This window comes from Geotrypetes seraphini, chromosome 16 (assembly GCF_902459505.1).
Source record: "Geotrypetes seraphini chromosome 16, aGeoSer1.1, whole genome shotgun sequence".
In the NCBI taxonomy this organism is placed as follows: domain Eukaryota; kingdom Metazoa; phylum Chordata; class Amphibia; order Gymnophiona; family Dermophiidae; genus Geotrypetes; species Geotrypetes seraphini.
The window spans coordinates 34,059,741-34,087,610 of NC_047099.1; the positions used below are offsets into that span (position 1 = coordinate 34,059,741).

The 27,870-nt window shown below is 44.5% G+C and overlaps 1 protein-coding gene across 2 annotated transcripts; it reads left to right on the forward strand.

Moving 5' to 3' along the window:
* Positions 1 to 27,628, forward strand: LOC117350012 (phospholipid scramblase 2-like). Of its 2 annotated transcripts, none has more exons than XM_033923878.1 (8): positions 1 to 128; positions 10,612 to 10,686; positions 11,538 to 11,728; positions 15,387 to 15,414; positions 19,990 to 20,168; positions 23,098 to 23,259; positions 25,486 to 25,614; positions 26,614 to 27,628. In XM_033923878.1, exons 2-8 carry the CDS (start codon positions 10,674 to 10,676, stop codon positions 26,671 to 26,673), a joined length of 762 nt encoding a protein of 253 aa, XP_033779769.1. In that variant the 5' UTR covers positions 1 to 128; positions 10,612 to 10,673; the 3' UTR covers positions 26,674 to 27,628. The 2 variants fall into 2 exon arrangements, with proteins under 2 accessions (XP_033779769.1, XP_033779770.1); XM_033923879.1 differs by lacking the exon at positions 1 to 128 and adding an exon at positions 9,127 to 9,269.
* The last annotated feature ends 242 nt before the right edge of the window (positions 27,629 to 27,870 follow it).

The window sequence follows — 27,870 nt, forward strand, 5'->3', positions numbered from 1 at the left end:
GCAACGAGCCCACATCGTGGCCAGACCCCTCCTCCTTCATTTCTGCAGCAAAAGCGAAAAGAAAACACACCCGAGCTGCAGCCGTCACCGCTGCCCTCCACCCGCGGCAACGACATTCTCACCGCCAGGTAGGATGAGGTCTGCCCCCCCCCTCTCCCTTTCCCCCCCCTCGCCTTCAGCCCGGCGTAGTGGAAAAAGTTGAAAAGAAATCAACAGATGGAGACTAACCCCCACTACCAAGCGAGCGAGAAGGGCGCGGTCTCCCTCTGCCCCTGGTCGAACGCAGGCCTCCGTCTCTCTTGCTCCCCCCCTCTCCGATCAGGTGGCTGTGTCTCGTCTGTCTCTTTCCCCGATCAGATTGCGAGTTCTCTGTCTCTTGTCTCTTCTCTTTCTCTCTCATTCTGCCTGCATGTCTCTTATCAATTTGATATGTAACCACTTGTAATCTCTGTCTAACTAATGTGAACCGCCTAGAACTCTTCGGGGTATGGCGGTATACAAAAATAAAGTTATTATTATTATTATTATTATCGTAGGGAAACTTTATTGGCTTGCCAATTTGCATAGGATTGCGAAATGATATCAAAAGTGTAACACACAACTCCATCATTTTGCTAAAATCGTATATTTATCTACATCCCGTCTGCATTTTAGACGAAATTTGAAAACATCTGTTGGAGGAGAACCGATTGAAAAGTAACGAGATTGTTGTTTGTTTGTTTTTATTCCGAAATCAGATGACTCCACAGCAGGGATCTCAAAGTCCCTCCTTGAGGGCCGCAATCCAGTCGGGTTTTCAGGATTTCTCCAATGAATATGCATTGAAAGCAGTGCATGCACGTAGATCTCATGCATATTCATTGGGGAAATCCTGAAAACCCGACTGGATTGCGGCCCTCAAGGAGGGACTTTGAGACCCCTGATCTATAGTGTTGAGGATGCAGAACCCAAGGTGAGAAGACTTAGGCGTCAAAAGCACTCTCAAAGAGGTGGACTGACATTTATAGACGGTCCCTGCTCAGAAGAGCTTACAATCCAACTTGGACAGACAGACATGATCTATAGCAAGGATCTCAAAGTCCCTCCTTGCGGGCCGCAATCCAGTCACGTTTTCAGGATTTCCCCAAAGATCTCATGCATATTCATTGGGGAAATCCTGAAAACCCGACTGGATTGCGGCCCTCAAGGAGGGACTTTGAGACCCCTGCTCCACAGGATCTGAACAGTTTTCCTTTTCAAAGTCGTGTCCTTCACTTTCAATCCATTTTTTTTTTCAGCGTTTCAACAACATTTTAAAGACGTGCAGAAGGCCTCCCGGTCACTTTGCCTGCTATACCCTCTTCCGAGTGCTTTCCACCACCGTAGGCGTGCCGTAACATTTCAAGAGTTTCAATCATTGCTGCTCTCTTTCCAAGTTTAATCCAAAATTCAGTCACACACACACACACGGGAAACGTACGCACGAAGTTCATCCTCCCGCTGTGACCCAACCACGAAGACTATGGGCTAGATTCACAAAGCAAACCGATCGTGTACCGACCGTGTAGCGACCCCGGCCCGATTCACTTACCTGTCTTCCGACCATTCTCCGATCCGCGCATGCAAATGAGGGCAACGGCATGCAAAATAGGCAAGGATGTGATTCACTAAACAAAACCCTGCAACACCGACTGGGCTGGCCGATCCAAAAAAAAAAAAAAGCGACTGCTGAGGACCAGTCGCTGAAGCCCTTTTTGGCTGCCCTGCCTTCTGCCACCCTGCTCTCTGCCCTGTCAGCCCCTATCCTGCAGCCCCGAATGCGCCTGCCTTCCTGCCCCGAATGCACTGCCTGCCTGCCCCTAACGCGCTGCCTGCCTGCTTCCCTTCCCCGCACTGCAAGCTCGCGGTTTTAACCCGCGGGCTTAAACGGGTTAAAACCACAGGCTCCATTAAAACGATCGCCTTTAAAAAAAAAAAAAATCTTTGCCGGCCCTGAGGTCCAGCGCATGCCCAGACCATTTACAGATGGTCTGCGCATGCACGGGGATTGCTATCGAGCGATCCGGGAAGGCAGATGGGGTGTTCCTACGATCGCCCGCATATTGGGGCTTCGTGAATTCATCGGACCTGCCCAGATCGGGCCCGGATCACGCAGGTTCGTGAATCCAGCCCTATGAGCTTCCCAAGGACCGTCACAGCGTCGCCACGTCTGCTCCCAGAGGCAGTCTCACTCCTCTCCAATCAGCCCTTGTATTTGTGCCGGAAGATGCATTTGAATTGCTAACAGCATCAGGCTATGTGGTGTATTGCTGCCTTTAAATAAAATTTCATGTTGTGTGACCATAGGAAAATAAAATTATCGGCTACAGAAAGGGCCTCTGGATTGTCTCTGGGCTGGCTTCCCTTTCCTGGCAGATTGACATGTTTTGCTGCACTGTCTCATCTTTCCTTCCAGGATTAGAAAGAGATCTCTCTGCATTTTTTTGTGTGGGAGGACCTTGTTTCTCTCTCTCTCTCTGGCATAAGTGCCAACTGGGTGGGTGCAGCGAGGCGGTTCCTATTGAGTATTACGTATCTAGAGAGAGGGATCATTTCTGTCGTTGGTGACTGCTGTTTCTGAAACGTGCGTTTCTGTGCGTGGATTATGCCAGCACGGGAGGAAATGTATTTGGGTTTCGTGGGGTTTCCAGTTCAGTTTTTGTCAGTCCATATAATCTGTTTCTGTTATGTTCTTGTTTAGTTTGTATCGGGTGAGTTGGTGGCTTTGTTCTGTGTGTGGGGGACGTTGTTTAATTCACCGCACTGGTGCCCGAGATTGTGCGGTAGGAAGTGGCGGTTGGTTCTTTGAAGGGCCACATTTTGGATTTGTCGGTATTTGGAGGGCCTCAGAAAAAAAATAGTTAATGTCTTGTTAAAGAAATGACAATTTTGCATGAGGTAAAACTCTTTATAGTTTCTAAATCTTTCCTTTTGGCTAAGTCTTAATAATAATATTGTCATTTATAGCTAAAGAGACATACGATCGAGAAACGGTTTTATTTTGCTTTTGTGATTATGATAAACATACCGAGGGCCTCAAAATAGGACCTGGCGGGCCTCGAGTTTGAGACCACTGAGTTAAGGGGAACAGTTAATCTGCTGGCTGGGTTGGAAGGCCATTGTGACATCACTGATGAGGTTGGCTCTTATTGGTGGAATGAGGCATTATGACATCACAATCTCAGCTCTGCTTCCCAAAGACAAACGGGATGTCATAGTTACAGTTAAGCCAGTGGTCTCCAACTCAAACCCTTTGCAGAGCCACATTTTGGATTTGTCGGTACTTGGAGGGCCTCGGAAAAAATAGTGAATGTCTTATTAAAGAAATGACAATTTTGCATGAGGTCAAACTCTTTATGGTTTCTAAATCTTTCCTTTTGGCTAAATAAGAACATAAGAACATAAGAACATAAGCGTTGCCTCTGCCGGGTCAGACCAGGGGTCCATCGTGCCCGGCAGTCCGCTCCCGCGGCGGCCCCCCAGGTCCATGACCTGAAAGTGTTCCCTACCTAACTTAAAATACCCATACCCTGTTCACTCAATGTCCTGTAAGGTAAATCTCTATTTGTACCCTGTTATCCCTTTCGCTTCCAGGAAGTCATCCAGTCCCTTTTTGAACCCCAGAATTGTATTCTGTCCTATCACCTCTCCGGGAAGCGCGTTCCAGGTGTCCACCACCCTCTGAGTGAAGAAGAACTTCCTTGCATTCGTTATGAATCTGTCTCCTCTCAGTTTTTCTGAATGACCTCTTGTTTTAGTTGTCCCTGCTAGTCTAAAGAATCTGTCCCTCTCCACCTTCTCTATGCCTTTCATGATTTTATAAGTTTCTATCATGTCCCCTCTCAGTCTCCGCTTCTCCAGGGTAAAGAGCCCCAGCCTGTCTAACCGTTCGGCATATGAAAGGTTCTCCATACCCTTTTATCATCCTCGTTGCCCTCCTCTGGACCCTCTCGAGTATTGCCATGTCCTTCTTGAGGTATGGTGACCAGTATTGGACGCAGTATTCCAGATGTGGGCGCACCATTGCTCGATACAGTGGCAGGATAACTTCTTTTGTTCTGGTAGTGATACCTTTTTTGATAATGGCCAGCATTCTGTTCGCTTTTTTTGAGGCCGCTGCACATTGTGCCGCCTGCTTCATTGTGTTATCCACCAATACCCCCAGATCTTTTTCTTGACTTCCTTCCCCGAGTACCCTCCCTCCCATCGTATAGCTGTACATGTAGTTCCCCTTCCCTATGTGCAAGACCTTACATTTCTCCACATTGAAGCTCATCTGCCATTTTTTTGCCCACTCACTCATTTTGTTCAGGTCGCTCTGCAGTTCTTTGCATTCTTCAACAGTTCCGGCCCTGCTGGAGAGTTTTGTGTCATCCGCGAATTTGATAACTTCGCACTTTGTCCCCGTTTCTAGATCATTAATAAATATATTGAACAGCAACGGTCCCAGCACTGACCCCTGCGGAACACCACTTGTGACCCCTATCCAGTCAGAGTAGTGCCCCTTTACTCCTACCCTCTGTTTCCTGTCCGCCAGCCAATTTTTGATCCATCTGTACACGTTTCCTTCCACCCCGTGACTCCACAGCTTCTTCAGTAAGCGTTCATGGGGCACCTTGTCAAAGGCTTTTTGGAAATCCAGATATATAATGTCTACTGGGTCACCTTGGTCCAATTGCTTACTTATCCCCTCAAAGAAATGCAGTAGATTTGTCTGGCATGATCGGCCTTTACAGAAACCATGCTGACTCGATCTCATCAGATTATTTTTTTCTATATGCTCGTTGATACCTTCCCTGATCATTGATTCGACCATCTTCCCCGGAACAGAGGTTAAACTCACCGGTCTGTAGTTTCCCGGGTCGCCTCTCGATCCTTTTTTGAAGATCGGTGTAACATTCGCTATCCTCCAGTCCTCCGGGATTACCCCTGTTCTCAAGGACAGGTTGCAAATATGCTGCAGTAATTACTTTTGTGATTATGATAAAACATACCGAGGGCCTCAAAATAGGACCTGGCGGGCCGCGTGCGGCCCCCGGGCCGCGGGTTTGAGACCGCTGTTCTACACCATTAGCCTGACTTGTTGGTGTAAGGCCCTGAAGCAGTGGTTTTGTGCCACGAAACGATCGTCGGCCTCTTTCTCTGCTCGTGGTTTTTCTCCACAGCACTCACTCCTTTTGGCTATGCATCTGCTCCCACCGGACAGTTTTTAATAAATGCTTGCGAAAGTTTGTCTGCCGGCGATGCTAGGGCGGTAGAGTGTGGGTTCACCTCTACGCGTGTCTGAGGCTTTTCTTTCGCTTTAAGAATGATATTTTCTGGCTTCTTGTGTGGTGTTTTTGATACTGAAGTGTTGATTTGTGGTGTTTTTTGATACTGGAGTGTTGAGTCTTGGCTTTTTCATTGCTTTAACCACTGCGCCCCTCTAGAAATCAAAATGTAATAAAAGTGAGCCAAGTAAAGGGCAATGAAGTCATTGTGACATCACTGATGAAGTTGGCTCTTAGGCGTTGGTGGAATGAGGCATTATGATGTCATAATACCAGCTCTGGTTATCAGAGGCTGTAACTTTTCACACTATTTATTTATTCATTCAATTTTCTATACTGTTCAGTTTTCTATACTGTTCAGCAGAACGAGATTTAGGAGTAATCATTAGTACAGACATGAAATCTGCCAATCAGGTGGAGAAGGCTTCCTCAAGGGCAAGGCAGATGCTGGGTTGCATCCATAGAAGTTTCGTCAGCAGAAAGCCTGCTGTCATGATGCCACTGTACAGGACCAAGGTGAGACCTCATCTGGAATACTGCGTGCAATTCTGGAAGCCACATTACCGCAAAGACGTGCAGAGGGTTGAGTCGGTCCAAAGGATGGCCACCAGAATGGTCTCAGGGCTTAAAGGTCTCTCGTACGAAGCAAGACTAAACAATTTGCAGCTCTATACTCTCGAGGAACGCAGGGAGAGGGGAGACATGATTGAGACGTTTAAATACGTCACCGGACGTATAGAAGTGGAAGATAACATTTTCCTTCTCAGAGGCCCCTCAACCACAAGGGGGCACCCGCTCAAACTCAGGGGCGGGAAATTTCACGGCGACACCAGGAAGTATTTCTTCACGGAGCGAGTGATTGATCAATGGAACAAGCTTCCAGTACAGGTAATCGAGGCCAGCAGCGTGCCAGATTTTAAGAATAAATGGGACGCCCATGTGGGATCACTACGTGGGTCGGGGCAAAACATTGGCTAATCTCAAGGGGAGGGTCTATAGAGTGGGCAGACTTGATGGGCCTTGGCCCTTTTCTGCCGTCATCTTTCTATGTTTCTATGTTTCTATGTTCTCCCAGGGGAGCTCAGAACGGTTTACATGAATTTATTCAGGTACTTAAGCATTTTCCCTGTCTGTCTCAGTGGCCTCACAACGTACTTGGGGCAAGGGGGGATTCAATGACTTGCTCAGGGTCACAAGGAGCAGAATGGGATTTGAACCACAACCTCAGGGTGCTGAGGCTGGAGCTTTAATCTCTGCACCTCTTCTTTTTAGGGAAAATGCACCCATACTTTTCCTCTGAAAATTACCCCACAAAAAGTATAGAAAGAGCTAAAAAAATAAAAAAATATGTATGAATAAAATAGGGGTTTTATCGGTTTCACGTTTTTACGCATTTTCTACCCTGCCTATTAGAAGTCCTTCTAGGCAGTGTACAATCTTAATATAAAACAATTAAAAAAATCAACAATACAACAAAGGAAGGGCTACAATAAAAATTTAAAAGTAGGGGGGGATCCATTGATCAAATAATTCTAGGAATATGCATCATGAAAAAGAAAAGTTTTTAAGCCGGTCTTAAAGGAGTCCAAAGTGGACTGGAAGTGAGTTCCAAAGAGTGGGGCACATGCTGTGTAGGGCTTGCCAAACCCATCCTGGGAGTCCCGTAACCAGTTGGGATGCCAGAATCTCCCCAGTAAATATACTTGCATATGTGGAGCAATTTCATAGACAGAGACCTATGTGAAATGTCTAATAATGCCCTGTTCTAGAGAACCCACCGAGGCACCTTTATTAAAAGGCACCCAGAGCCAGCCCCCATAGTGGAATACTGCGTCCAACATTGGTCCCCCAACCTAAAGAAGGATATAAAACTGCTGGAGAGGGTGAAGAGACGAGCAACGAAGCTAGTAAAAGGTTTGGAGAAACTGGAATACGAGGATCGACTTAAGAAACTGGGATTGTTCTCCCTTGAGAAAAGGAGACTGCGAGGGGATATGATCGAGACCTTCAAAATACTGAAAGGAATCGACAAAATAAAGCAAAAAAAATTATTTACATTGTCCAATTCGACACGGACAAGAGGGCATGAAATGAAGCTAAGGGGGGACAAGTTCAGGACAAATATCAGGAAGTTCTGCTTTATGCAGAGAGTGGTTGACACCTGGAATGCTCTCCCAGAGGAGATTACTGCGGAATCGACCGTCCTAGGTTTCAAAAGCAAACTAGAGGCACATCTCCTTACGAGAGGCATAGAGGGATGTGGGTGACTAATAATTACGCCAGGAGTACACCTGGCGAGGCCTCCGCGTGTGCGGATCGCCGGACTTGATGGACCGAGGGTCTGATCCGGAGATGGCGCTTCTTATGTTGTTAACCCTGTCAAGCAAATTTACACCTGCTCCAAAAACTGTAAATCTGTGTGTGGCCTTGATTCCATAAGTGACAGGCCCCTAGATTGATGTGCCTAGCCGATCTTGGCGCCTAACTTGGACCCTCTTTTATCAAACCACAGTAGAGTCCACGGTAAAAAGCTCTTCTGCGGTTTGATTAAAAGGGGCCTTGTGACAGCGTCTATAGACCTCTCCTTCTGGTGGCCAATTCCCTACAGGCCCAATAAAGGTGTCGTGAGGATGCGATGTCAATAATTCAGCCAGGGGTGTAAAGTTCACAGTTCACTGTATTGATAGTAGCACGGCGAGTACTCGAGGACATCTATGCCTTTGTCAAGAATCTATTGAGCCGTGACAAGTTAAAAACAATAATAAAAATAATATGAAGCCTAATAGAAACTATAATAAAAGCATAATATAAATGAGCTATAAACGGAATGCAGATAAGTGGACTGAGGAATTGGGAGTAGAAATTAGTGAGGTAGTAATAGAAAAGGCTCTTCAATTAGGCATTTCATCAATTTCTAGCCCTTATTAGAGTCTATTTTGAATGGTTATCAGAGCTTATATTTCTCAAGTTCAGGCTTTACATTTTAGTTGTGTTGAGACAAGAATATGCCTAAAATATTTTTAAAAATGGATAATACATTGGGTCATGCTTTTTGGTTATGTCCCAGAATTTGGAGATTTTGGAATGCTGTTTGTGGTTTTCTTGGATCAATTATTTCTAGAATTGTGGTTCCTTCCCCCGAGATGGGGCAGGGGCTGGCTGTACGCGGCAGCATGCAGGGACTCCGGGAGAGATTTCTCTGCCGGGCCGAGTGCAGGCGGGGGGATTAGCTGAGCCAGGGCATCCTGGAGGCTCCTTACCGTTGTAGTTTGTGGATCCCCCACTGCTGCATTCCGATGAGGATGGCCGCTGGAGGAAGATTCTCGGGCCTCACTTCTCTTCATGAAGTCTCTCAGTGCCCTCTTCCTTAGCTTGCGTGCACGTGGAGACAGGCGGGCACAATGCAAGCAACACTGGTCCTCGTGCACCGGACCCAGGCAGCGGATACACAATTCATGAGGATCCATCCTTTTTCTGCTCCCGGACATTTCTTTGATGTTTCTGGCATCTTCAAGATGGTAAGTAGAAAAAGTCTTGATGGTAGAAAAGTTGTAATGGAGAGCTTTAGAAAATCCGACCAATGGGAATGGGCAGAGACTAAAGACTGGGGATTAGGGGGAAGCAGGGGGAAATGGGTAGTGCTCGGACATGCCCAGTGGGGCCCGGGCACTGTACGTGCTCAGAGAGAGAGAAAAAAAAAAATCTCTATAAGCTATTGGAGAGCTTATCCGCAAATTGGGAGCTGTTGAGACAACATCCATATGTGGCTGACTCATCCTGCTTGTCCTAGGAGAACTTTACCTCTCCCTCCCTCGCCTTGCCAGAGAGCTAAGCAGAAAGCTCTCTCTTGCCAGGAAGTGAGCAGGAATTAAAAGGGCGTGGCAATGAAAGCAGAGAGAGAACCCCGAGGAGGTTAAGGACAGAAGGAGCCTGAAGAAAGTTCTAAATAGTTTCCCGTTTACTACAGGACTGAAGAGTGAGGTAAGCCTCCTTTGGGAAGGTGTGAACTGCTGTTTGCTTATGAATTTCCTGCTTCTGCCCTGGCTTTTGAACCACTTAAATTTGCCCTTTCCTTCGCTTATGAAATTCCAGACTGCTGGCCCTGGCTTTTAAGAGTTTAAACTGCGGTTTCTGTTTTGTTTATGGACCCCGGCTGCTCTGCTTATCAATCTGGCCTGAAATACTGTTTCCTTTCTTTTTGAATCGTGCTTTACTAAGCCAGCTGGACTTTTGCCCGCTTTTCCAGGGTCAGTTTGGAACGCTGAAATCTGATCAGTTTGTGTGCGCTGAAGAGTGGCATGGCCACCAGTTCTTATAGCCAGTAGTCACCCAGAATTGGAAGAATAAATGCTGTTTTACATTGTCTAGAAAAGATTTTTGGATAAAACTCGTATCTTATCAGGCTGGGGTCTGGAGCAAAACCGCAAGAGATTTACTCTTGAACTCTTGTTTCATGCCAAACATTTACTGTCGAAAATCTTTGAAGACTCATTTATTTGATAAATTTAAGTTATTTCTGCGATATATTCTATGAATTATTTATATGTTCATGTATGTATTTTTGCTGCGTTTTGCTGATTCTCTTGATGGGGTAGGGAAGAGGAACATACCTGAATTTCTGGTACATTTTAATGAATTAAACAGTTTCAGGTAAGATACCAAATAGGAAGGTAATAAACCAAAAAGATTCGTAGGGATGGAACAGTAAGTGGATTTTTAACCTCGGATCGTAAGGAGCGGAATGGAGAATACGGAATAATAGCTCGGTCTAGGAATAGCGGCGCGTTGAATTGTAAAACTTTGAATGTGATTGAGCGCCTGTTTATAAGTTATTCTGCGGTTGATAGGAAGCCAATGCGCCTTCTTTAGTAATGGTGTGACACGGTCAAATTTTCTTTTTCCCGTGATGATTTATATTGCAGTGTTTTCTTTTATTTCTTCTTATTTCCTTTTGTGTGATTCCTTCATAAAGTGAATTGCGGTAATCCAGTTTTGAAAGAATTGGTGAGTGAATTAAAATGTTTCGTGAGGGAGCGTCCAGAAATTGAACGAAGGATCTAATCATACGCAGCCTGTGGAAACAACTTTTAAGAACGGAATTAATTTGGTTGCGATAGTTTATCATTGCTGAAAAAAAATCATTCCGTGGAAAAAGATAAAAGCCCCAATCCCAAGTAAGAGCAAACTGGAAGAAGCGTGCCTCTGTTTACAAGTGTAACTTGCTTTTTCCAGTGATCCCATGCAATTAATTTAGGTCTCCATTATTGCAAATGCATCTCCTTCTGTATTGCGTCTTTACATTCTTACCCTTTTTCCACTGCAGGGCTGGGTGCGCCGCAGGGCTGAGACCCAGAGAGAGGCCGAGACTGTGTGATAAGCCTGGAAATGTCTGCACCAGGTAAAGTAGAATTAGAGAGAGGGTCATACATTGGATAACTTTGTGGTAACATTAAGTACTCTCTCCTCTTACTCGCTCTTGCTTAAAGTGTTCTGGCATCGCCCCTGGGGTTGCCCGCTAACCCAGATCACTCTGATTGTGATTTTTGCCCCCGTGGCAGTACATGGAAATAAAGAGAAATTGGAGGTATTTCTCCCTGCATTGGATTGATTCAGGCTCTGAGTTAATATGAGTGAGAGTAGAAGTATGTGTGTGTGGGGGGGAGGCATATGATCGGGGTGCAAAGGGCTTAGGTTCCACCCCCTACCCCACAAAAACAAAATTATTTTGGGAAAGAGAAGGGTGGGGAGAAACAAAAAACCAAGAGACTCCATCTAGAACAGACCCCTCGTCTGATAGCGGCTGGAATGCGCTTCCAGAGGACGTAATAGGGCAGAGTACGGTACTGGGGTTCAAGAAAGGATTGGACAATTTCCTGCTGGAAAAGGGGATAGAGAGATATAGATAGATGATTACTGCACAGGTCCTGGACCTGTTGGGCCGCCGCGTGAGCAGACTGCTGGGCACGATGGACCTCAGGTCTGACCCGGCGGAGGCATTGCTTGTGTTCTTATGTTATGTTCTTAAAGGCTGGGGAATGTGAAGGGGTCACGCCTTCATCATCTGATCAGTTTGAGCACCATTATTGAAACAGGTCTAGCCTCAAATGTCCCAAGTTTTGCCCTGGATGTTTTTCTTCAGTGTTCCATTTTACACCCACCTGCTCCTTATGAGGCTGGACTTCTTGGCTTATCAGAACCTGAGCGTCCTTATAACCAAGAACTGTGGGTTTTTCTTCTTTTTGATTCTAGGTGATCCACTCACAGGTCCCAAGGCATGTGAAGAGCAGCTCCTCAGTTACCCACCTGAGGGGTTCACTCAGCCTGCAAATCTACCCTACCAGCAGCAGCCCCAGACTTATTCTGGTCCTGATCTCAAGGGTGCCGTACAATACGTAGACCAAATCCCAGGGGTACCACCTGGGCTGGAATACCTCGTCCAGGTTTGGAGCACGTCAATACATTTTACCTTCTGCCTGTTAATCTGATCTAATGGTTAAGACAAATAAAGTTTTTCTTTGGTGGGTTGGGGGCCAGAATATAGGACTGAAATATAAAATAAAAATCCAATGGGTTGATATTCGGCATGGTTTAACGAGGTAGAAGAGACTCCTGTCTGGTTAAGACATGCCAGCTGGGTCCTCATTGGATATTCAGCGGCTGAACCAAAGTCAAAACTGAAACCAACCCAGCCTTCCAACTGGAAGCAGTCCTCACTCTCTCCTTCATTCCTCCATTGCCGCTCTCCCTGTTGACCCCCACCACCCACAAACCACTGGAGCCATCAGTCCTGCTTCCTTCCTAGACCTCCCTGTAGGCTGCCATTTTCCCCTGCCCCAGCCTTCCCATAGGCCACTGTCCCTGCTCCTAAGTCTATTTTACTGCCATGGAGGTCTGGTGGCAGGTTGAGGCAGGACTGATCTCGAGCCATTCCTGCCCTTCCCATGTCTCCTGTGACTTCAAGTAGCGGTCTTCTGAGATTGCTGTTGGAGGCCACGGCAGCCATTTTGGGACTGGAGCTGTGCCAGTAACGCAGAATTCTGCACAGGCCCTGGTGCCGGCAGCTGTATTCCCTTTCCCTTCCCTCGGTTTGTTCCGGCAAGAGGAAGAAGGGGAGGAGGAGGTGCACGGTGCACACTGGGCCCTGTCCTCCTCCTCTGCCATCCTAGGCCTGACTGCTTATTTCAGCGGAGTGGGCCTCAGTACTGCCCCCCAGGGTTCAAATGAGCAGTTGATCCTAAGATGGCAGAGAAGGAAGACAAGGCCTGATAAGCAACCATTCAACAATTCCTCATCTCGCTGCATAATCAGTGCAGGTGAAAGGTCACGTTGGTCAGCCACAAAACCTCAGAAACTTAAAGAAAGAAAACAGGCTCTTTATTCGGCAATTGCAGAGCAGACTTCCAAGCACCAAGTTAGTAGCTTCCAGAAGTGCCGAGAACAGGAAGTACAGTGGCATTTGTTCATTTCCTGACTAGACATCAGCTTGGTAGCTAAAAGTTCTTATTTGCTGTTTTTCTAACATCTCTCACACACCTGCATTTACTATTGCGTCAAGGGGGTCAAGAGGTTCTGCTCCTACTGTCCTATGGGGAGCATTTCTACCTTTTTAAGCCTTGCAGTTTCAGTGTTACTTGAAGGGCATATGGCAATGTCTTCACCGCAAACAGGATGCGGTTACAGCGGTTATAGCACATAGCTTGTAGCTCAGGAAATGAAAGCAGCCTTTAAGTTAAGGAAAAACTCAAGGTCATGTCAAGGTCCTTCATAGGGAGGGAAGACAGACCAGGCTGTTGTAAGTGCCGAAGGAGAGGGGGGGGGGGTTGCCATGGGTAGGATTTCTGGAACAGGCTGGTGGGAACAAGCATCCTTAGGGGTGTACCATGTTGGTGGGAGGCGTGCCTGTTCTTGGGGAAGGTAGTGACTTGACGATGGGCAGAGCAAGTTTTGGGATGTGCCGTGGGAGTGGTTGCAATGCAAGCAAGATAGTGGGGAACCAACTTGAGGGTATGCCTTGGGTGGGAGATGGGAGAAAGAGGAAAGGTAAGGTGGGAAGGAAGAAGGAGAAGTAGGGATTGTGCTTGAAAGACAAGGAGAGAGAAGGATTAGGGTTAGGGTTAAGGTAGGAATATGCACCAGGGGAGAGCAAGGAGAAGAACAGGCTTGTTTTGGGGAGGTGGAGACCTTTTGGGCAGAGAAAATTAGCATTCTTACTAGGAGTCAGAGGGATAGAGAAGAGAGATAAGGAAGGGAGGGGGGAGAGAATGGCAGTTGATATAAGAGAGAACAGAGAAGGGAGAGCATGAGGGAGGGACGTCATAGGCTTCGTGATAGGGGTGTTTTCTGTGCTAGCTACAAATTAAGTAGGATTTTGCAGAATTGCTCGAAATGTTTTTGTATAAAATTCTCCCAGAAGTACTTAGTACCTATTAAAAAGCATCCACCGTATGCTAATGGGCGTTCATTACAGGAAATGCTCAGAGTTCCCCTCTGGCATGCATTACCACAGAAATATTTCAATTAGCTGCAAATACTTAACACTTCCCCTCTCACCTGGTCTAATGATGCCTCTGGAGGTATAATCGATAGATTTCTTTTTGCGCTAAAGTCCTGCATTTTAGGACCGCTGTTACAAAGCTGTGGTGGTGATGCTGCTGCCGCCGTAAATACACCGAAGCCCCTAGGAATTGAACGGGCTTCGGCGCACTTGCCGCGGCAGGACTGCTACCACGGCTTTGTAAAAGGGGCCCTTGTACTAGTTGCTCAAGGATGTGGAGCTAACAAGATTCTAATTATGCTAACAAGGTTTCTGTACTGAATTCTAATCTAATCTAGTCTTCGATTTATATACCGGGTCATCTCCCAGCGGAGCTCGACTCGGTGTACAAGTAATTAAAGACCAGCAAAAACCAAAACCAAAAACGAACAAGAGCGTAAGAGAAAATAAGTGTTGTAGAGCAATCAGTTCGTTGAATCTTTAGGTAAACTCTTCAAGTATTGTGTTAATAATAAGGTTTTTAGGACTTTACGAAATTGTTGTAACTGTGTGCAATTCTGGAGGCCACATTACAGTAAAGATGTGCGCAGAATTGAATCGGTTCAGCGGACGGCCACCAGGATGATCTCGGGGCTCAAGGGTCTCTCGTACGAAGAGAGACTGAGCAAATTGCAGCTCTACACTCTCGAGGAACGTAGGGAGAGGGGAGACATGATCGAAACATTTAAGTACCTCACGGGACGTGTCGAAGTGGAAGATGATATTTTCTTTCTCAAGGGACCCTCGGCCACAAGAGGGCACCCGCTCAAACTCAGGGGCGGAAAATTTCATGGCGACACCAGAAAGTATTTCTTCACAGAGAGAGTGGTTGATCATTGGAACAAGCTTCCAGTGCAGGTGATCGAGGCAGACAGCGTGCCAGACTTTAAGGATAAATGGGATACCCATGTGGGATCCCTACGAGGGTCAAGATAAGGAAATTGGGTCATTAGGGCATAGACAGGGGGTGGGTAAGCAGAGTGGGCAGACTTGATGGGCTGTAGCCCTTTTCTGCCGTCATCTTCTATGTTTCTATGTTTCTATGACTTATCAATCTGACAGAGTCAGGAAGCCCAGTCCACATTTCTGCCAATTTATGAGCGAAAGTTCGACTGAGGCACGCACAAAATTACCACACGCTAAACTGCGCAGTACGCTTCCAGAATGACGCCAGCTCAATGCTGGCGTTAAGATCTAGCGCGCACGGCAATGTAGCGTACGCTATTCCACGCTTTAAGGCCCTAACGCACCTCAGTAAAAGGAGCCCCGAGTTTCCCCGGCCGATTTAATTCCTTTGAAGGAAGGGAACAGTAGTTTATGTCTCTGTGTATTCCTCGAATTATTCAAAGTGTCTAGTACAGATTATGAGCTCCTCCTACAAAGCCGCGGTAGAGGTCTCCGCCATGGGCCAGCGAGGTAAACGCTCTGACGCTCATAGGAATCCTATGAGCGTCGGAGGATTTACCTTGCCTCTGCGGCTTTGCAAAACCAGCGTTTGGGTTTTGTTTTTTTTTAAGAGATAAATTTTGGTTTTAATGATGTTCTCGTTCTTCTTTTGCTTTCAGGTTAACCAGCTCTCAGTGTATACCAAATGTAAGCAAATTTCATTCCTTTCTGCCATTCTCTTTCCCCTTCGGCAATATGGGTAGAGAGGCCCAGCAGTTACAGCCGTGAGCTGAGATCTAGGGGAAGCCCAGTTCAAATGCCATCGCTACTCCTTGTGTTCTTGGGCAAGTAACATTGTCACAAAAATAGAACAAAGAGACCCCCAAATCTATATATATATAAAATCGGATTACAGCATGGACAGATTTGATCCAAACTTGGTATACATATCACTTACTATCTGGGGAAAAATACTGGGGGTGGGGGTGGGTAAAAATTATCGAAAACGACAGATATTAGTGTCTAACCCATAGTTTTCGGGCTCGCTGAGATGAATACTGACACTCCTGATTCCGTTTAAGCCCAAGTTCAGCCCCATAGAGAGGGACATTCCTGTGGGGTAACATTTGGGGGTTGAACGTGTGGGTGTTGGAACATGTAGGACATGGGGGGGAGGAGGGACATGTGGAGGGGTGGGACATTTGGGGATAAATAAATAGCCGGGCAATGCCAGGTAATCTGCTAGATATGTACTATAACCAAAATCAAAAATGGTTTCAATGAGTATCAACAGTCATTCTGAAGAGAGAAAAAGGATCTCGGCAACCCAGACATGCAAAGAAAACACTTTTAAGTCTGTATCTCATGGGTTCTGTTGGCTTTCATTGATCCTACAAAAACCTCTCAAATTGTCAATCAAAGCATCAATCTCTAGCAGTTGAATGACTTCTCAACAAAGAGAATTGACTAACCAATATAGATATTTCGTATAACACTTAGCTTAAATTGAAGATTCGTTCACTCAAACTTGCAGTGAGCATAGGTCTCCCTGATGAGACCTGTTTCACCACTCTAAGCAGCTTTGTCAAGGGTCATCGCAACGATAATCAATTTTTAAGAGATCACGCATCTATATTCTCATCAAGGTGATCAATGAAAGACAATGGAATCCTTGATATATAGACTTAAAGTGTTTTCTCTGCAAGCAACGTTGTCTCAGGTACGGACTTAGACTGTAAGTCGTCCAGGAATAGGGAAATACCTGCTATACGACAATGGGCTACAACTAAAAAAGGAATATGCTAAATCCCAAATCCCTTCACCTCTTAACCCAGGTTATGCATTTGTAAATATGCTTCTTGTACAATGAGCTGAGATAACTGCCATAAAAACCAGATATAGAAATAAGTAGAGATAGTATCAGAGAGGAAGGGGAAGGTACAGGAGGGTCCATACAGACAGCAAAGTCTTTCCATAGTAGGACACACGGGATGACCTGTGTATAATTTCTTTGTTCATTCACTGGTTATCTCTAAAATTGACTACTGTAATTCTCTTTATAAAGGTATCTTCCAAAAAGAAATCAGACGACTTCAGTTAATCCAAAATACTTCCATTAAAATCATTGCCAACTCCCAAAAATATGACCATGTCTCCCCTCTACTTAAAAACGCCCACTGGCTTCCCGTTCCTCATAGCATTAATTTCAAAATCGCGTTACTCACATTCAAAACACTCAAATCCAGAGAACCAGCCTTCATTGATAAATTCCTCACGCTCCCATTAGAGTTCTTAGATTAAAGACCTTTTGCACCTGCCATACTACCGCCTTCGCAGTGGCTGCTCCCCTTATCTGGAACTCCTTACCCCCCTTATATTAGGGAGGAGCCAAGTCTAGATAAATTTAAAGGAGCTTTAAAAAGTTTCCTATTCAGAGATGCCTTCGAGCACTAACAAAAGCTCTCCTTCCTAATCTCTTTTGTTGAATCTTTACAGGCAGCCCAAATGAATTCCCTCCCCTCAGTGTGCTCTTTTCTCGATATCATTGTAGTTCACCCTCTCCCTTCAGTATCTTTAGCCGGCTGTCTAGATCCATCCTCTCTCAATATTTTAGTTCATTCACTAGTAATTTCAAAACTCAACTACTGCAACTCCGTGTACATCGGAATATATCAAAAAGAAATCAAACAACTCCAACCAATCCAAAATACAGCTATTAAAATCATCACTAATTCTAAGAAATAAGGCCATGCTTCTCCGTTATTGAAAAATGCCCATTGGCTCCCTCTCCGTCATAGAATCACTTTCAAAGTTGCCTTACTTACATTTAAAACACTTCAATCCAGAGAACCGTCCTTCGTTGATAAGTTAATTATCCCTCAAACCCCACTTAGAACACTCCGATCATCTTCCCCAAACTTACTTTTCGTGCCTACTCTTAATACATTTGGCACTCGCCGGGACACCTGTTTCGCCGTAACTGCTCCCCTCACTTGGAATGCTCTCCCCCCCTTACATTAGAGAGGAAGCAAGCCTAGATAAATTTAAAGGAGCTCTTAAAGCTTTTTTATATAGAGACGCCTTTGAACAATGATCCAATCGCCTACTTTCCTCTCTCTCCATCCCGTGCGGATAATCAACAACCCCTCCCCTTTGTTCTCTCCTTTTTTGTTTTCTCTCCTTTACTATACCTTATTGTAGTTCACCCTTAGTCCTTTTGTGCCATGTTAGTCCGTTCTGTCTTTATTCTCAAAATATTTAGGTAGCTGATTTGTAAGAATTTTATTATGTATTATTCAGATTTTTTAGGGTGTTAGCTATTGGTTTATAACATATTAGTTTCTTTTACTTTATTGTATTCTTTTTAATTATTGTAAACCACATAGAACTTTACGGCTTTGCGGTATATAAGTTATTATTAATATTTAAATATTTTGTATAATCGCTTAGTATTTTTAAAATATTTTTTTGTGATTTCTATTCTGCCGTTACCTTATGGTTCAAGGCAGATTACATATGAATTGTCAGGACATTTATAAGTACATAAGTAGTAGTCTGGACATTTTCTAAGTTGCTAAGAATTGGAGAGTATTGCAGGTGATGCTTGAGATAGATCTAGTTAGTTTGGTGTTATGTATTTTTTTAATAGTAGGGTTTTTGTTTCTTTATTGAAGGTTTTGTAGTCTGTGGTCGAGATCAGTAAGTTGGAGAGTTGGTGGTCCAGTTTTGCTGCTTGAGTGACTGGGAGGCTGTCGTACAGTTTTTATCGTTTGACGTTTTTGGTTGGAGGGTTGCGTGAATGGTGTGTGGGTTCTCCTGTGTCTGGTTGAGGTGGATTGAATTAGTCGATTGTTCCAGTAGGCTCCATTTATGGTTTTAAATAGTAGGCATTCAACTTGAAACTTGATCTTGTTAGCTTGTATTGTCTTTGTAATAAGTTCTTATGTTGATTTGTAGCCCTCCCTCTGATTTTATTATATTTTGTATAATCGCTTAGAATTTTGATAGGCGATACATCATATTATTATTAAACTTGAAACTAATTATAAGATTTTGTATTGAATTGTCTGTAAGCTCCTCCTGCTTAGTCACTTCCACTGTTATGAACATGAGTAAATCGGTTTTCGCTGACATTTCTTTTACTTTCATTGATTAGTTTACAACTTTTTGAATTGGAGAGTAAAGCATTTTCCGACATCATAAAATCTGAAAGCAGCAAATGAGGAAATCAGAATACAACAAATGCGCCTAGCTAAGTACGGGAGCATAGTGCATTCAACAAATTTTTTTAAAAAATTACAAAAACCAGTAAAGAGAAAAATCAAACCCTATAAAGACAACCAAAAATGCATTAAAAACTTATCTCAAAAAGATTCATCAACAAGGAACATTACAAAAGAAGGGACAGGAACAGCTCAGAAGAGAAGAAACTGGTCAGAAACGAAAAGCGGAAATTGGAGAACAAGAGGGGATTGGAGGGAGTGTGGAATGGGGGAGAGGGTGCATGAGTGGAGGTTGGGAAAGAGTGAGGGGATCAGATGGGCTGTGTGGTGTGAAGGGGTTGTCCACCCCCCATCTGTGTAGGGTTAAGCAGAAGGAAATCGTAATGGCAGTGGAGGCAGAAGGAATACATTAACCCTTGCAAAATTTGGGAAGGGCACTAGCCCACCTGCTCTCCTAAGCTATGCGTATTTTGCTCCCTGTCTTGATTCTCTGTCTCCTCCCATCTCCTTTTTTGCTTTCCTGATTACCTTTATCATGTCCTCCCTCTGTGCCTCCGTTCCCCCCCTCATATCCTATTGTGTTGGCCATCCCGTATGAGATGTCTTCTCTGATTCCCTCCTCCCCATCCCCATACCTCATCCCCCTTCTATTTTCTCTCACTCTCCTCCTTTCCCCGTAGTAATCACTAAGATACCTCCTCCTACCCAAAAACCCAAATAAATTAGGCACAGGAAAATGTTAGAAAGTGACTTTATTTTTATAATGCAGAATGCAATTTTACAAAATGTAGGTCCCCTTTCCCAAAGCCGCGTCGGAGAATTTACTGCACCAGCCTGCGCTGTCAGGCTTTGTAAAAGGGGGGGGGGGGGGGCCTTAATAAGCAAACAGATTTACAATTAGGTCATTAATGTCTCCACCCCCTGTCTTTGGGCGACTCACGTCATGACATTTGTTTTTCCATTGTGGCCCGAGATTGAGATGAGCTTGACAACCAAGGGCTATAGCTTTTAGGATGTTGCAAGTAATACCAGCCAGTACTTTGGATATCCTCTCTTTCAGATTTCACTACTCAATCTGGCAAAACCTATGAGATCAAGAATAGCATTGGCCAGCAGATCTTCGTTGGCCACTCTGACCAGAAATGCTGTGGGCCACTCTACGATGTGATGTTAAGGGACAACTCCAACACGGATGTCATCCAACTACTGGAGATTTGCAAGTGTACTTGTAGACGTGAGGTGGGTGTCTTACAAGGAAAATGTATACTTGAGGCTTAATTTGGCAGCCCACAGCTTGTCAGAAGCTCACAATATTTATTTTTTATTTTTTATTTATTTAGATTTTTATCCCGTCCTCCCAATAGCTCAGAACGGTTTACAATTGAACATACACAGTGGGGAGTAACTAGACATATAAGTAGTACAACAGGATTAGTGATTGGATTTATAGTTTTTGGAGAGAATTAAATACAGGGAGAGTAAGCAGAAAGAGAGAGGGGGGAAATACAGTAGTTTAGTTTAAGGGAAGTTATAAGCGTTTAGGTACAATTTGTTAGTGGATAGAGTAAGAGAGGGTCATATTGGAATTTCGGGAAGGTGATAGGAGAGTGGGGGGTGGGGCCTAAGGGGGGGAGAAGACAGAGGAGATCTTTAGTTGAAGAGGAGGGTCTTTACCGATTTACGGAATGTTAATAATGAGTTCTGTTGTCTGAGTTGGGGGGGGAGTTGGTTCCAGAGGTGTGGAATGAAGTGGCTGTAGGATCGTTTGTGGGCAGTTTGTTATGGATCCAACATCTTCCTGCTGTGTCTCTGGACTCTAGGTCTTCTGTCTACCCCATTTAACTCATCGCTTCTTAATATGGAACATAAGAACATAAGAATAGCTTACTGGGTCAGACCAAAGGTCCATCAAGCCCAGTAGCCTGTTCTCAAGGTGGCCAATCCAGGTCACTAGTACCTAGCCAAAACCCAAAGAGTAGCAACATTCCATGCTACCGATCCAGGGCAAGCAGTAGCGTGCCCCATGTCTTTCTCAAAAAAAGACTATGGGACTTTTCCTCCAGGAAATTGTCCAAACCCTTCTTAAAACCAGCTACACTGTCCACTCTTACCACAACCTCTGGCAATGCATTACAGAGCCTAACTATTCTCTGAGGGGGAGGATGTGGTGCAGGGGTTAAAGCTACAGCCTCAGCACTCTGAGGTTGTGGGTTCAAACCCACACTGCTCCTTGTGACCCCAGGCAAGTCACTCAATCTCCCCATTGCCTCAGGACATTAGATAGATTGTGAGCCCACCAGGATAGACAGGGAAAAATGCTTACATACCTGAATAAATTCATGTAAACCATTCTGAGCTCCCACGGGAGAACAGCATAGAAAATCGAATAAACAAACATTGGTTTTCAAAGTATTTCCCTGTAACTTCATCAAGTGTCCCCTAGTCTTTGTAATTTTTGACAGAGTGAAAAATCGATCCACTTGTACCCGCTTCACTCCGCTCAGGATTTTGTAGACTTCAATCATATCTTTTCCAAGCTGAAAAGCCCTAAATGTTTTAGTCTTTCCTCATACGAGAGGAATTCTCATCTCGGTCACTCTTCTTTGAACCTTTTCTAGTGCCGCTATATCTTTCTTGAGATGAGACCAGAATTGAACCCAATACTCCAGGTGAGGTCGCACCATGGAGCAATTCAGGGGCATTACATAGAAACATAGAAATAGACGGCAGATAAGGGCCCACGGCCCATCTAGTCTGCCCACCTTAATGTCCCTCCCCTACCTTTGCCCTGTGAATAGATCCCATGTGCCGATCCCATTTGGCCTTAAAATCAGGCACGCTGCTGGCCTCAATCACCTGTAGTGGAAGACTATTCCAGCGATCAACCACTCTTTCAGTGAAAAAGAATTTCCTGGTGTCACCTCGTAGTTTCCCGCCCCTGATTTTCAACGGATGCCCTCTTGTTGTCGTGGGACCCTTGAAAAAGAAGATATCTTCCTCCGCCTCGATGCGGCCCGTAAGATACTTGAACGTCTCGATCATGTCCCCCCCCTCTCTCTGCGCTCCTCGAGCGAGTATAGCTGCAATTTGTCAAGCCGTTTTTCGTATGGTAGATCCTTGAGTCCCGAGACCATCCGGGTGGCCATTCTTTGCACCGACTCCAGTCTCAGCACATCCTTGCGATAATGCGGCCTCCAGAATTGCACACAGTACTCCAGGTGAGGTCGCACCATGGAGCAATTCAGGGGCATTATGACATTCTTAGTCTTGTTAACCATCCCTTTTTACATAATTCCTACCAGCATCTTGTTTGTATTTTTGGCTGCTGCTGCACATTGGGCAGAAGGTTTCATTGTATTGTCTATGATGACACCCAGATCCTTTTTCTTGGACGCCAAGATGGACCCCCCAAGGTGGACTCTAGCATCCGGCAACTGTGATTTTGGTTATTCTTCCCAATGTACATCGCTTTGCATTTGTTCTCATTAAATTTCATCTGCCCCTTGGACGCCTAATCTTCCAATTTCCTAAAGTCTGCCTGCAATTTTTCACAATCTGCATGTGTTTTAACAACTTTGAACTGGTTTAAGTGTCATCTGCAAATTTAATCACCTCACTCGTCATTCCAATTTCCAGATCATTTATAAATAAGCTAAATAAGCACCGGTCCCAGTACAGACCCCTGTGGCACTCCACTGTTTACTCTCCTCCGTTGAGAAAAAAATGACCATTTAACCCTACCCTCTGTTTTCTATCCACTAACCAATTCCTAATCCACAACTGAACTTTGCCACCTATCCCATGACTCTTTAATTTTCACAGGAGCCTCTCGTGAGGAACTTTATCGAAAGCTTTCTGAAAATCTAGATACACTTCAAACCGGCTCACCTTTACCCCCATGTTTATTCACACCTTCAAAGAAGTCAGGCAAATTGGTGAGGCAAGATCTCCCTCGGCTGAACCCATGCTGACTCCGTCTCATTACATCGTGTTTGTCTACGTGCTCCGCAATTTTATATTTTATAATTGTCTCATAATTGTTTCCATCAATTTGCCCGGCACGGAAGTCAGGAGTTTCTGCATTGTTACAACAAAATACACCAACTTCTTTAGTAGAAATCTATAAATACCTTCAAAATCATTGTATTTTTTTTCTTTATATTTTTAGGTTGAGATCTATTCTCCCCCAGGAACCATCATTGGTTATGCTACTCTGAGCTGGTATACCCATGTGACCAGCCTCTCCATTTTAAATGCTTCAAAGGAAACTGTCCTGTTAATCGTAGGCCCCAGCTTCCGAACGCTCATCTTTGGTGATGTGAACTTTGAGGTAAGAACATAAGAATTGACATACTGGGACAGACCGAAGGTCCATCAAGCCCTGTTTCCAACAGTGTTCAACTCAAGTTCCAAGTACTGATCTAGTGCACAAGTAGTAAAACAGATTTTATGCTGCTTATCCTAGGAATAAGCAGTGGATTTCCCCCCAAGCCATCTCAATCATGGCCTATGGACTTCTCTTTTAGGAAATGTGCCAAACCTTTTTTAAACCCCGCTAAGCTAAATGATTTCGCCACATTCTCCGGCAACAAATTCCAGATTTGGGGATTTGGAAGTTTTTTTTATTTGGTTATGGCTGTTCATATCTAGAGTAGTCAAAGACTAAGGGTATCATCAACAATTATAAACCACAGGTTGCCATGTCTTGCTTCAGCTTAAGAACATATGAATTGCCGCTGCTGGGTCAGACCAGTGGTCCATTGCGCTCAGCAGTTGCTCACGCGGCAACCCTTAGGTCAAAGACCAGTTCCCTAACTGAGACTAGCCCTACCTGGGTAAGTTCTGGCCCAGCAGGAATTTATCTAACCTACTCTTGAATTTGGAATGATGGTCAGTTGAAACTGAAAATCCAAAACTGTACTACATTCGGACATTACAGTGATTGAGTACAGCCTGTTGAAAGATGGACACAAGAAGTTTTAGGGGGAGAACAGTATAGAAATTTGAATAAATAAAAAGAAAGGAGAAAAGCGTGTTAGAGGGCGCCAAGGACAATGAGAAAGAGGGACAAAGATGGAAAGGATATTGAGAGATTCTATACTGTTCAGTTTACTTCCCTCTACTGACCCCCCTCTTTTATGAAACTGCGCTAGCAGTTTCTAGCGCGGGGAGCCGCGTTGAATGGCCCGTGCTGCTCCCGACGCCCATAGGAACTCAAGAGCGTTGGGAGAAGCGCGGCTCTCTGCGCTAAAAAAACGCTAGGGCGGTTTCGTAGAAGAGGGGGTGAGTTTTAAAATATGCATGCTTTTCACAGAACTCTGCGTACTGACACGGGGAGGGAGGGGGAGAGAAGTTTTCAAGCTGGGCTGCCGTTAAGATGTATTCTTTTGCCACAAGTCACGCTACCTTAGAACGTCTCCCATTTTCTGCAATGAGACCTAGTTACTAATAACCGTATTAACAGGAAAACGGATCTTAATGGTCGCCCACATTGAGAACTTTCCGTCTTAATTAAAGAAAAAAAGAAATGTCTCTAGAAATGGAGATCACTTATATATAATAAAAGTGAGCCAAGTATAGATGAATCAAGCCGTTGTGACATCACTGATGAAGTTGGCTCTGAGGCACCGGTGGAATGAGGCATTATGACATCACAGTAGCAGCTCCAGAGACTGATACACTTCATACTAAGAGGGGAAGTTATTACTGTGGGATATAATAATAATAATAATAATAACTTTATTTTTCTATACCGCCATAGTCAGGTGACTTCTAGGCGGTTCACACTGTAAGAAGGCTGGACATTCAGCGAATAACAAGGTCACAATACAATACAATAAGTCAACATACAATACAAGACAAAACAATACAATACAGTACAATACAATACAATGAGTGTATACAACACAGTACAATATAATACAACGAGTCTAAATATACTACAATACAATAAGTCTAAAGACAACACCATACATAAGTCTAATACAGTATCGTACAATGAGTCTAAATATAATACAATAGTGAAGAGGGGAAAGTTACAGATTGGGGTTCAATGGGTAATGAGTAACTGAGTATTTCTTTAGAACTTCCATTTGAATTGGAGTACTATGGATAGCGAATATCTGAGTACATGAGGGGCATCTTGAGAAAGAAAGAAAGGCGTTTAGAGGGAGGGGAGTCCTAGTGCGGGAGGGGATAAAGCATGTTATTTTATCACTAATTCATTTTATACAATGAGGCCTAGATACGAATAACAGGCGTTAACAACTTTCCTCCTTAATGAAAGAAAAATGAAATGTCTCTAGAAGTGGCAAAAGCAGAAAAGATTTGGACTGTTGTATGTTCCTTTCACAAATACATATTTTAAAGCCTTTTTTTTTTAAATTAAAATGGACTTGGCCCAGACCTGGTTGTCCAGCACTCTCCCTGACGCTGACTCTTGGGAAGAGGCTCGATGACTGGATCAGATGGCGGAGACAAACTTCTGTCAGCCTGACAGTATACGAGATCGTCTTCCGCTGTGCGTATCTACACAATTGTTATTATCTATTTACAGGTGAGGAGCAAAGATGAGACACAGACTATAGGGCAGATCGTCAAGGATAATAATCAGTTTTCGGTCCAATTCCCGTTAGACCTGGAGGTTAAAATGAAAGTTGTGTTGCTGGGAGCCACTCTCTACTTGGTAAACAAGCTACAATATTTATCTGTTCTTTCTACATAGTGGAGCAATCCTGAATCCAAGAGGAGCAGAGGAGGGCTGGTGCTTTCCCTAGGACAAAGCCAAAACATGGGTTGTCGTACAACTAATTATAAGTTTGAGCAGTACCATGACTGGGTGACTTACGAGGAATCAGAAAGAACTGATTGGCCATGATTGGGCTGGTGCACTTTGTGGGGAGGATGAAGGAGAAACAGAGAGGATGGTGGAGAGGTGAAGGAGGGTTTAGACCAGTGGTTCTCAGGCCAAACCTGGAACCTCCTCTGCCCCTTCCACAGCCTGTCTGGTTTCACAATATCTATGTAGGTTCGAGATTTAAACTTGTATCTCCCGCCTATTTGTTCTGGATGTTCTGAAACCCAGTCTGAGTAGTGGGTAGTCCAGGATAGAGTTGAGAACCCCTGCTCCAGCGTAATTGGCTGGAGGGGCTTCGGCATCCCCGCCAGCAAAGTTAATTGGGTGCTGACTTCCTGAGGGGGTACCCAAGCCCTCATGGCTATACCACTGCTCCTAAGATAGAGAATGCTAAGGAGAGAAGAATGATCTTGCAAAGCATTTTGTTGGGCAGGTTGGCTTTCGTAGCAGGGAAGAGGGCTGGTATGAACTGCCAGTGGCTTTTGAGGAAAGAGGGAGGGATGAACTTTACAGGTGTTTTAGCCTGCCCGATACTTAAAAAAAAATTTAACCACAGTGTATCAAGCTTAATGGGTCTGTTAATACAGAAAGTTAATGCTCTATTTTCAATTTAAGGCAAGCTACATTCAATATTAGTGAAGTGATTAGGATATTAATTAGATGATTTATATTTCAACACAAAACTCAGCTTCTCGTAAAGTACTAATTGAAAAAAATGTTCACATTAATGAAATTTGACATATATTGAGACACTGGTGTTATTTAGTGAAGAGGCTTCAAAGATTTGGGGTTGCTGGCAGAAAGACCCAGTTCTCTTGGTTTTTCCAGGATCACCTAGTGGAGATGAAGAGACGTCAGCTGGAACGGGAGGCCAGACAACGTAACTAATGGAGGAGAAAGTCACTCACCGGGTGTCTGTTCCCTTGTGTAGAAACCAAAAGGGACAGGAGACTGACACCATACTCCAGAGGGGAGAGCTTCATGCCAGTGTGTGAATATGCAGTATATAATCTGTCCTTATCCTTGTAACTAACCAACTTTGGTGTACCTCTTCCAATGTCATACCACTTTCTTCTCAAATCTGTCCGGGTGGACATCCATGATGGGTTTAGCAGAGAATAAAGTAAAAATCATCTTTGCATGGAAGGTAGACCCTGGCTTTATTTTAAAAAGAGACAAAATGAAGATCCGTCATGGCCATTGATTAGCAAAGAGGTATGATTTAAAGATGGCTGGTTTTCTTAAGAAGGTGGTCTCCGAACTGAGTACCAGAAGATCTTTGATCTCTTTCTCTCTCAAGGATTTAGCGTCTGGTCCTAAGTCCTAAGATCAGGCATTGGCCGATCCACGGAAGAAGCGACTGCTGGGGAGCAGTCGAAAACGTCCTTCCGACTCTCCTGTTCTGTTGAAGCCCTGCTCTCTGCCCTGTCAGCCCCGACCTCCTGCAGCCCCGAACGGGCAAGCAGGACCACAGAAAGGGTTATTCCAACTTAACCCGGATCATTATCCAGGTACCAGATCATTATTCAAATACCGGATCATTATCCAGGTACCTGAATATTGGCTGGCACATGGATAACTTCCAATGGCCAGACAAAAATGATGGTCCTGATTCTATAAAAGATGCCTACACATACATGCCTAGACTGGCACGCTTAGCTCATCTAACTCCTTACTTACCCCACTTTTTACCACCAGAGAACTGACAAATGACCCTACTTTTTATAACTATAAAATGATAAAAAAAATCTCTTCACTACCCTAGAAATGACAAAGGTTCTTCCATTGTAACCCCATTCATAAATCTTTTGTAATCCGCCTTGAACCGCGAGGTAATGGCGGAATAGAAATCTCTAATGTAATGTAACAGTTTTCTTAATTGGCTTAATCTGTGTCGCTAATTGAAAGTGGCATTTAAAAAATGATTGAAAATCTATTTGCTGGTAGGCGCCCCCTACCTCACGGTAGGCGTCTACGCCAAGGTGGAAAGTAAGCGTGGTTGGGGGCAGATTGGAATCTGGGCGTGGCCTCCCTTAGGCGCACTTATTTAGATCAAGAAAACCTTGTCCTAAATGGCAGTGCACC